General features: G+C 33.7%; 1 protein-coding gene across 1 annotated transcript in view; it reads right to left on the bottom strand.

The window, feature by feature from the left end:
• Positions 1-338: 338 nt before the first annotated feature.
• Positions 339-12123, bottom strand: part of KLHL1 (kelch like family member 1) — a 367352-nt gene continuing 355567 nt past the window's right edge. The window contains exons 10-11 of the mRNA XM_043580333.1: positions 7660-7831; positions 339-1499 (exon numbers count right to left, since the gene is read on the bottom strand). Coding sequence (XP_043436268.1) covers positions 1440-1499; positions 7660-7831 — 232 coding nt within the window. The 3' untranslated portion in view covers positions 339-1439. The remainder of the gene's footprint in view (positions 1500-7659; positions 7832-12123) is intronic.

Consider the following 12123-nt stretch of genomic DNA (forward strand, 5'->3'; position numbering starts at 1 on the left):
AGAGAGATACATACTCCTTGATTATTTTGAAAACTCAAGCAATAAAAATGCCCTATCTCTACAGTATACCTTATCAATTTATTTTTATTTTTTGAAATTTATTCATTTTTGAGGGGGGGAGGGGCAGAAAGAGAGACACACACAGAATCCAAAGCAGGCTCCAGGTTCCAAGCTGTCAGTAGAGAGCCCAATGCGGGGTTGGAACTCATGAACTGTGATGTGAGATCATGACCTGAGCCAGAGTCAGATGCTTAACTGACTGAGCCGCCCAGGTGCCCCAGCCTTATCAGTTTTTCACTCAGATTTGAATTAAAATTTATTGAAGAAAGATACAGTGATAAAAGCAAATTTTCTATCATTTATTAATTATATTTAAAATTTACATGAATCTATTAAGGACAATGTGTAATGTTTCCACTTTATGCTTTAAACAATTACAAACATTTGGCATAAAATAATGTGCATATCAATGTAACAAGTTTGAAAAATGGGGAATGAGAATCTGGAGTCTGCCCTCCTTCTAACAATGATCATTAATACTCCAAATGAATGGATCATAGATTTCTCCCTCAAAATTCTAAGTTGTTTTTGTTTTTTTTATGAACAAATTTCTAAAGGACTTGAACATGCAGTGATATATATAACATTCAGAGTAACTAGCTTCCATGCTTACACTGAACTCAACATAAGGCAAAAGCCCATAATTGTACTGATTCTTTGGCTCAGTGTGTTCAAAAAGCAAAGCAATGTGGTAAGCCTAATGAAAACAATCCTTTGTGTTTGCCAGCTTCAGATTGCTAATACGGCTGCAACAAATTTCAACCATCCACTCTGATGATATAGCAGTTTTGATTAGCAGAACAGTTTGTTTTCTGAATGCAAGAGACAGGCATGAATCTGTTTCTCTAATTGTTCTCATAGTTGAGAAAATGAGGAAGAAGCGTGTTTGTTTTAATGAAATATCATTCTGCCTCCTGGAATGACCACAACTGATTAGGAAAATAGTAAACCAATCAGGTTCTGTCAGATGAAATATCATGTCTTTGACCTCTTTGATATTGCCACAAACTAATAAAACAATTGAATGAGTTGTAGTCATGAAATTATCCGTGTCACAAATATTGGTCTCTCCTCTTAATTGCTCAAGAAAAAACAAGCCTTTGGTAACTTTAGTTATTGTATTCTACAATACAAAAACAAATTACCAATAACCATTCCTGAACTAACTAATATACGGCCAGACATTGTTTCACAGCAGTTTGATGTTTTTTTTTTTTATTCTTATAATTCTTTTTGATAGTCTACCTCTTTGACATCAGTAGGTAAATCTACAGAAATCCTTGTTCTTGAAGAATTTTCATCTCAGGAAATTCTCATTCTTGCTCTCTGTTATAAAAATAACCACTCCAGCAAATAAAATCTCTCCAAATAAAAATAAGTCAAGGTTGCTTGATGACTACCACACAGGCACCTGCTCTCCCGATATTCAAAGAAGCCATCTGTTGAAAAAGATGAAACACAACTTAAGACAATTTTTACTGTCATAGAATAGTATACAAATTGTAATATATTTAAAACACTCATATGTGTTAAAATCATAAATACATGTGCTTCTATTTTCCCAATTTAGCCACAAGTAGTACAATAAAAATGGAAACAATGAAAATGGCATTTACAAAAGAGCAAAACTTTGCATATTGAAGTTGTTAAAACCTGCAGTCATTTATGGGATTTTTAATACAAGTAATAAGATATTTAATGATTTTTAGTGACATAAAGATACTATAGAAAAGTTTCCAATGAAGATTTATTTCTGGGCTTGCATGGACACATTTCTGACAATACTTCATAGTGGTATCTTGGAATATATTTCAGATCAAATAGCTATTACACTTACTGAAATAATTTTGAAGTTATTTCCCCAGACAGTCTACTGAATTAAATGTGTTATTCATTCATTCTAAACAGAGACATACGATGAAGTAACTTCAATATTTTGTCATAAATAAGCCATAATTACAATTTCTATAGTGCTTATTAAAAAAAATTCTACCGTATGATAGTCATCAAAATGAGAATTGAGATGTTTTTAATAATCCTGAATATGAAACTGGCTAGAAATATATTAAAAACAATAATTTTTACACTTTGTAATGAAAATTTATTCCATAGAGGTAAGTCAAGAGTTGAATAATTTGAGCATTTTGATATGAAAGATTTTCATTACAGTTTTCTAAGAATAATTTATGCACATAAAAATATCAGAGTAGGCTAGAAATTACAGGATATTATCCCAAGCTGAGAAGAAAGTGAATAAAATGTAAGAAATAAAACAGCTAAGAGAAAAATAATCTCAGATCACATATATTATCTTATTGATTGAGAAAGGATATGGTTTCACTCTCTAATATGAAAATCACCACCCATATCTACAGTTCTGTTAAATGTACTTACTGTTACCTGCCATCCCTTTGCAGAGTTAACACACATACCCACGTGCGCACGCACACACACACACACACACACAAGCACACAGAGCAACTTCCTATGTGATAATTTTTTATTCCTTTCATTCGTATTAAGAATAATTTTTATAGATCACCACATCATCTTTATAATCCTATTATGTATTGTTATTTTTGTGATAGGTATGTGAATGGAACGTCAGGGAACAATATATAAAGCAACGTATACAAACTGAAATGTATCTCACTCCAAAATGCACATACTCCTTCCATTGTCCCTCTTTTTAAAGTATTGTTTCATATCAAAGTCAACTAACGAACTTTTACAAAGTATATTTGCTCATGCCCTACCACTCAATAGGAATGGGATGAATATTGGGTACTTGTATTTTTGAAAACTTTCCCAAATACCCTCCAATGTTCATTCAATACTGAGAAATGCTGTGCATAGTTTCTAGAAAAAGTATAACATGAATAGCTTCACTTTATATCTACATCTACATCTCCCTACATGCATGAGTGTGTTTATAAAAATAAATCTCTGCACTTCTTTGCAAAAATGTGTTGTTCCTCCTGTGATTCCTGTGCCAGTTAATGACACCACTCTCAAGTTACTCAAGATAGACACCTAGGGTACATCCATAACCTTTAGTTTTACCCCATCAACCCTACACCTGAATAATCATCAAGTCCTATAAGTGTCTCTCCATCCAACCTAATTATACCTATTCTTGTCAGTTCACATTACAATTTTACCTTGAGTGTGAAGCATTGCAGTATGCCACCCCAGGATATGCCACTTTGGCATATTGATTATTTTGAATTAAAGGTACTTCAGAGATGATTGGTACAGAAAGGACTTGCTGACCCTCCTTGGTCCCACTGAAAGCGGGAGATAAATCTCCCATGTGAAAGCTAACCTCCCTGTACCAGGACACTAGAAGGCATCCTTATCACCAGAGATAGGGAATTTAGAGCCAAGAATGCTGTATAAGTAAACTTTGTTACTTCTTCACCAATTTACTACCACAAGCTCAAATCCCTTGTCAGTTCATCACAAATTTATCATTTTGTTGAAAAAGAATAAAGCTTCCTGCTTTGGCCACTTCTTTGACTCTCGTATTTTTACGCGGTTCCCATACATACAAAATTAATTTTTTATCCCATTCATCCATCTTATATTAATTTAATTATGAGACCAACCAAATAACCTAGGAGTAAAGAAAGGTTCCCACCCCTACAGTGGATTGGTAAAATAACCTCCTAACAGATTTCTCTGACTCTAATCTTGCTTTCTCCTGTTTTTCACATCCTATCAAGTGCAATTATTTTAACACAGAATTCTGATTATTTACTTCCTTGCTTAAAATTCATTAACTCCCATTCAGCCTTATATTAAAGTCAAGATTCTAAAAACATGGCTTCTGGCCCTGCCTCATATAGACCCTGTTTATGTCTCCAAATTCCTTGCTCACCACTTTATTTTTGGCCAGTACAACATGTTACATGTTCTTCCTGCAGTTCTTTGCAAATTCTGTTTCGCAAACCAAACCATTCCCCATATTTTTATCTGATTAACTGTTAGCCACCTGTCAGGCCTCATTGTACATGCCATTTCCTGAAGGAAGATTTCTCTACCCAATACACTTAAATTCTATCATATAGCTAAGTATTTCCCTTACCACAGAATTTATCATGCTATTTTGAGCATTAATATATTCTCCATAAATACATTTAAATACTTAAGAGATATTTTGTCCTTTTCCCCCTTGCTCTAACTTTGTATTTTATATATATATATATATATATATATATATAATTAATTAATTTTTACTTATTTTTTAAACCTGCTATGTTCTCCCTCCAGGGTTGCACCTTCAACCCTAGAATGACAACCTAGAAAAGTTGGCCACAGAACCAATTATAAAAAGGAAACTGAGAATGTAGATATTTCACCAGGTTCCCCTGGAACTTATTCTTTACAGTAGTCCCCTCTTGAAGGGGGAATATGTTCCAAGACCTCTAGAGGATGCTTGAAACCATGGATAGTACCAAACACATTCTATACTGTTTTTCTCCTGTACATACAGACCTATGATAAGGTTTAATTAACAAATTAAGTACCATAAGAGATGAACAATAATAGCTAATAAAATAGAACAATAATAATAATATACTATAATAAAAGTTACGTGAATGTGTTCTCTCCCTCAAAATAACTTGTGCTGTACTCACCCTTCCTCTTGTGATGATGTGAGATGATAAAATGCTTATGTAATGAGATGAAATGAGGTGAATGATGTCGGCATTGTTACATAACATTAGGCTACAACTAACCTTCTGACAATACATCAGGAGGAGGATCACCTGCTCCCAAACTACAGCAGCCCATTGTTAACTGAAGCCAGGAAAAGCAGAAGTGCAGATAAGGGGATACTACCATATATCTATTGTGTGTAAACAAACTAAACTCATACACAACAGAACTGAGTTGCAACAGTAATATTCAACTAATTTATTTAAGAAATACTCACATTGTCTCTTACTCCGTGCCAGCAATTTTGCTAGTCTTCGGGGAGATGATAGTAAATCACACACTATCTTTAGAGTTACGGGTGGATAAAACATAACAGCACTATGACAATGTGCCAAGACAACACACGAAAGGGTGATTTTACCCATACCAGGGAAAATGGAAGAAAGTTCTTTTCTTATGTCTTGAAGCACACATATTGTTTTTTCAAATAAAACAGAAGAAATAAACCCAGTGTTAAATGACAAAGTCAAATTTATTAAAACACACACACACACACACATACGTACACATGTATACAGGTATGCATGTATTCTCGGTAAAACTATCTAAGACATGAATCTGGAAACTGATCCTTAATCTATTAACATTATTTATAATTAGCTAGTTTAGGAAGTGTTCCAAATATACATTCTTCGATATTTTAATATAGTTTGTTTCTTTACTCTAATGCTCAGCCATTTGGGGACACCAATGATCAATAGGATAACATATTGGTTTTTTCCATTTATGGGGTAAATGGAGGGAAAGTAACAGGCATTGTCCAGCACATATGGGATTTTTTTTGCCAGGGACTGAGAATCCTGAAAATTTTCAAAGTGATTTTGTGTGTGTCTGCTATCTTAAAAATATAAATAATGAAAATATATGGACATAAAATCTTAGAGTAATTTAAGTGCTTTACAATGAATGTTTATTGTACGTAAACAAAGTTGTTGTAAAACATTTTTGTAAAGCTGTTTTAAACCATTTTAAATACCACCTTCCTGTTTGTAAATTGTTATATGATCCAAAACACAGCACAGTAAAATATAGATGAGGGAAAATAGTCTTCAGGAGAATTTTACCTATTATTACTACACAGATTATTTTGATTTTAATTTCAGAAGAATGATAAGCAAAATGGCTCATTATTATAAACACGAAATGAAGATTACATTCTATCATTGATATGCCCGTAAACTTCCTTTATTTGATGTTCATTTGTGAAAGTGGCACATTTTAAATATGTATCATTGAACTGGTACATTTCCTTGGCAAATCAACAATCATTAATACATGCAGTGTCTCCTTTGTAAACACTAGGGAATCAGAAGGAGGATAGGTTAAAATATATCCTCTAAAAACTTAGTGCAATAATTACAAACTGCTTTTATATTTGCTGCTCTTTGGATAGGAAATGATTCTTTTCTTAGAATTAAAGTGAAACACAGAAAATCACACGACCCAGTTTTCCAAAAACTTTCCCTTCTTTCCTTCATTCTGCCTTCTTTTTTCCTTCTTAGCCAAATTCATTTATCTCCTGTGAAATCAAAGGATTTTCTCTTAGGGAAGGGTATGATCCATAAGGCAGTCTGGACATTCGGAATTTAGTTTTGTACTTCAGATTCAGCCTATTTCAATATTGTGATTGAACATATCGAAACTGGCACAATCAAGGAAGTTATATATCTTTAAAAGTAAGTATCTTTAAAAGAAATTTACTTCAATCAGTGTTCAAGTTCTTCAGATAAACTTTGTTCAATTTCTGCAATCCCTCCCCCCTCAAAAAAATGGAACCCTCCATCCACTGAGGAATATTAGCAGATGAGGTTCTTATTCTGCTTCAACTCAATAAGACCTTTGAATTTCATTGCATCCATTGATGGAAATGGTTTGTTTATTGGAATAGTATCTTGCTTCTAAGTTTCTGATAAAGGGGAGGAATAATAGAAACACTGAGAAATTTGGAGTAGAAAGTAATAAAATACAAGGACACAAGTCTTAGAATATATCCATTCCCTCCGTTAAAAGTGAGGTCATAGTAGTTATACTGAATAAGGGGTTTTCCATTATAATTTGGTTGCACTGCCTTTATTTTCCCCCAGCACCCCCACGTGCAACACGAATCCTCAGCTATGTGACCAGACAGGGAGCTGCCTTATTCTAGCATTATCCTGAGTCTCTAACTACAGTGTACTGTACATCAAGGGATAGCACCTCACTTAAGATCAGCTAATTATTTCACTGAATCTTCCTGACCAAAGTGATTGTCTGGGAGTGAGCACTTTCTACATGACAGATCATTTAGAGCCCTTTGCTGTTTGTTTCTCTGTTTTGTTGTTGTTTTGTTTTGTTTTTTTAATTAAAAAGCAGGTGTTTTGTTTTTGTTTTTGTTTTCTGTTTTTGGCTGTGAGGATTGCTACTTGGAGTTTCTAGCATCTCCACTCCATGGTAAATGTTCTCTGCAGTCGGTAACAGTGGGCCTAATAAAGGGAGTAAAGCAAAAATGGGAGGCAGGAAGTTGATTTCTGTAGCTTTCCATCTTCTTATTCCAGCTATCTCTAAAACCAAATATGCTAAAGTTAGGATTTTGTGAACCAATATATTCCACTTTGATTTTTTTTTGTTTCAGCTAATTAAAATTCAGTTACTGTTCCTTGTTATTACTTATAATAAAGTGGAAATCCCATTGAAGCATGAATATCACATTTTAATATGAATTTTATTAATTACAAAATACATAAGAGAAAAGTACACAAAAACATGTGATTTAGTGAACTTTTTACAAAATGAACATGAAAATGGGCTAAATCAATCACTTGGGGTTCAAGGAAATTTAGAACGAAGTAAATGAAGTAAATTTTTGTATTTGAAGTATTATGCTGGCAACACTCTTACCTGTGTCCACTCATTTGTTTGTGGATCATAGGATTCCATAGTGTTGAGGTATGTCTGCCCATCATAGCCACCAACGGCATATAATCTGTCACCAAGGAGACAGACTCCAACAGCATCTCTGGGCATACTCAAAGGAGCCACCATGGTCCATGTGTCTGTTTTGGGATCATATCTAAAATGTAAGGAAAATAGGACATAGCATATCCTAACCACATTCAACTTTGAGTATGTGGAAAATACTCTTTCAAAAGCACACCATGAAAATCAAAACTGCGTTTTTTCTAAAAGCTCAATCATTTGAGCAGATGTTCAAGAGTTAATATCCACAATGTCTGGCTTTCTAAACTTTAAGGTGTTTAAAAAATATACATAGACTCTTAGTTGGATGCACAGTCACTTAGCAGAAAAATTTGCATCATGATTTCTCTCCAAGGGAGTCGGATATGTAAGCCACTATTTTCCACTGTAGAATGAGGTTCTGTCAAACAAACATAAGCAAAATGCTATGGTAATGATATGGAAATAATGGTTAAAAATCTGGGAGAATTATGGAATTCCCCCACAGTTGAAGTCTCCTTTAAATCAGGTCTGAAAGTGTAACCTAACTTTTCTAGAAAGAAAAGGAGAAGTTTATGCAAAAAAAAAAAAATCTGAAGTGCTAATGAAAATGCATGGCCAGCTTTGAGGAAAGCAGGGTTGAAGAGTGGCTAAGTTCAGGGAGGTAACAAAGAGCAGAGTACCTGAAAGGGTAGTTTTTGATCAGCGTATGCATTGTGTGATGGGTAGGAAAGCATTCTGTGTTCCAGTAACAAAACTTGGGGAAAATAATTACAACATGAACAGAACTGTGCTTTAGTGGCTTTATTTGGGATTCACTGTAAAGGAGAGATTGGTAAATCAAGACAATGAAGCAGGGGGCCCAAGTTATCATTACTGAATTTACACCAAAAATAATTTAATTTCCAGAAATTCTGATTTCCATACATTATATATGAATATTTTGTATTTTGAGTGGCAGAAGCCTGAAGAATACTTTGGTGAATGGACTTTACTTCAGCTAAGAAGGATTAAACCACTTCTTTGCCTTTAACCTGCACCTGCAAGTTCAGATACGGAAATGAAAAAGCTAGTACAAGCCAAGCAGAGTAAATATAAAAGAAGACGGGGTCAAAGTTTTTTGTTTTTTTGTTTTTCTTAACAGGCACAGCAAACATATTTTTAGTTTGTTCTACTCAAATCTTATGTTTCACCAATTGAAACTTTCAACCCACAGACGCCTAAAACAAAGAAACAAACACAATCAAGCAAAAAAAAAAAAAAACAAAAACCAAAAACCAAAACAAAAACCTACTATAGTTTATTGAAAACAAAGGTTGTTACAAAAGAAAAGGCTGAGAATACCCCAAAGATCTGAAATTTATATTTCTCTGTATTCATGTTATCCAAGATGCTACATGCATTTACATGCCATGGTTGGAAAGGTTGTGACAGCCAAGATAATTTACGTGAAATGAGAGACTGGTTGAATGCCTCCAAAACCAGGACCACCATGAACCATATGCTATCTAGCAAATAAAAATGTAATTTTACATGCTGTAGTTAATAAACTCAAAACGTCACAAACACAGGCACCGATAGACACACATAAACACTTAATCTATGCCATCAAAATCTTATCATGAACATTTTGAAATATAAAAGATTTTTTTTAAATAAGGACAAAATTGGAACACCTGGATGGCTCAGTCGGTTAAGCATCTGACTTCCGCTCAGGTCATAATCTCATGGTTCATTAGTTCAAGCCCTCCCCTCCCCCCCCCTCCCCCCGCCCCATCGGGCTCTGTGCTGACAACTCAGAGTCTGGAGCCTGCTCCAGATTCTGTGTCACCCTCTCTCGCTGCTCCTCCCCCGTTCATGCTCTGTCTCTCTCTCTCTCTCTCTTTCAAAAATAAATAAACATTAAAAAATTAAAAAGAAAATAAAAATAAGGACAAAAAAGAAGAAGAGGAGGAGGAGGAAGAAGAGCAGGAGAAGGAAGAGGTAAAGGAAGAGAAGACATCTCAAGGAATGAAAATAGTAGAATCCAGAAAGTGTAACATTTTATAAGTTAGCTGACTGAATTTTCCAAAAACTCAGTAGCAAAACAAACAAAAGCCACAGTTATAATGAATAATTAGGAAGAAGTAGCTATTCTAAATAAATTTGACTTCAACATGAGAACAAAATGAGTGGACCTTATTTGGATCCCCAGTCAAATAGACCAACTATTAAAAGATGAGGTATGTTGAAATTTTTAATATAGCCTGGGAATTAGATTTTAATAAGGAATCATTTAAGTTTTTATTAGTACTGATAATAGCATTGTTGTTATGTTTAAAAAAAAAGTCCTGTTCAATTTTGGTTGTTTGTTTCAAGATGAATTTAGAAATGTTTTGAGCTAAAATGATATGTTTGAGAATTTCTTTGAAATACTTAAAAAAGAGTGAAGGGGAAAGGCTGAAACAGGAATGACACATTGGTGATAGTTGTTGAAGCTGGGTAATGAGTATAGGGAAGTTTATTGTATTGTTTAGTTTTTTGTTTGTCAGGAAAGATCTGTAGTAAAAATAACCTTAGAAGTAAGAATGTATAATACACTTTAATTTCAGTGAAAAGTGAACGTTCTTTACACTTTGTTCATTCTTCAGTAAAATCCAGGCTGGCTTCTGTCACAATCACTTCACCTAAATAGCTTTTTCTGAAGTCATATTTTATCCCTCATTTAATTGCTATTCAGCTCTATAGAATTTTTTTCAACTATTGTCTGCAAAGCAGACTTTGTCACTTGGCAAAAAGGCAGAAGAACTTAGAAAATAGCCAACACTAGTGTGTGAAGAAATAATAAGTTAATTTCTGAAGACTTATGAAATTTTAAGTGAAACTCAAATATTGAACAATTCTCAAATACTCACATTCCAGGGGAAAATAAGAAAATGCCAGTATGCCCTATATTTAGTACACATTTAGAAATACATTCTATATTTAGAAATAGATGTCATATATATATATATACTGGCATATATATACATATATACATATGTGTGTGTGTGTGTGTGTGTGTGTATAAAATGTGTATGTAATTTTACAAAATTCCTAAAGGGAACTTTACAAATTTAATGCATTCTAGAAATCCAGACCTTTGATTGGATATACCTGTCTTCAGTGCTATGTAACGTATTTTTTTTGTAATAACAAACTTTTGATTCATATCTGGCAATGATGAAAATTTAAATTTATATATTGCAATTCAAAAATGAAATCTAACCCAAACAAAAACAATCCAACCCCTTCCTACCCATACACACACTCTCTCCTAGATATTTAGAAAGTAAATACACAAATACAAGGTTACCTACTAGTGGTTATTTTGTTTTTTACATTAAGGACTCTAAATTAATTTTTCTATATTCAGAACTCAATAGATTCACCTTTCAGCCCAGGGATATACAAAATTGTAACCCCCTAAAGTGAAATAAACGGACTTTTTTTTACCTTAGGAGAGGATCCACAGATGTATAACCATTTCCCAAACAATTATTAACAGTGAACTCTGTCTTGTTGGGGGTGGGGTTCACTTAGTTTTCACTAAGTTCCCCCAATTTTTTTTTCTGGTTGCCTGTTCATTTTTTTGAAAGAGAAAAAGGTGGAGTGGGAGGGGGTTGACTGTCTTTTTGTATTTAGGCTGTCAGCCTTTCCTACATCTCACCTTGGCCTTTGTTGTCACGGTGTGAGCTCTGTATCAGGGACTCTATTAAACTTTATAGCCCTCAGGAAAGAGAAGTGCCAGCATGTAGGGGCTAAAATTGGCTATAAAATGAAAACTTGCTGGAGGCATATGAGAGTCACAGAACAAAACTTAGTGTCTCATTGAAAATCTCCATTGAAGCTTTTGAGGTACCATTAGTTTTTTAAGCCCCCCCCCTTTTTTTTACATTATTTAAGGATAAAAATTGATCTTAAAATATTAAAGGGAAACTTTTTAAGTATAAAAGCATTACCTCAGTAACCAATAAAATTAAAAATACTCATTTTCCTAAACTTGTATGGCAATATTCAGCTACAAAGCAAATTAAATGACATAGAAGAGATATGTAGCCAGGTTTGTTCGCCTGTAAAACAAAACAAAGCAAATAAGTAAAAAGAGAAATAAGAAAAGATGAGATCCATGCTACAAAAGTAAACTTCTCTGAAAGAGCTTTTAGATTTCCAGGAAATGAATTATACGATCTATAGTTGAATTTTCATAAATTATTTGAATTAGGCAATCAAGCGTGACAATAATGCTGGTCAAAAATAAATAATTTCATTTTTCCTGTAAAGAAAACGAATATCTACCAGGCCTCATGAGATTTTCAAAACAGATGTACCTTGACTTCAGAAATTTTCATGACAGGAATGGAAAATAAATTAATTTTAATAAAATTA

The sequence above is a fragment of the Prionailurus bengalensis genome, chromosome A1 (genome assembly GCF_016509475.1).
Source record: "Prionailurus bengalensis isolate Pbe53 chromosome A1, Fcat_Pben_1.1_paternal_pri, whole genome shotgun sequence".
Lineage (NCBI taxonomy): Eukaryota > Metazoa > Chordata > Mammalia > Carnivora > Felidae > Prionailurus > Prionailurus bengalensis.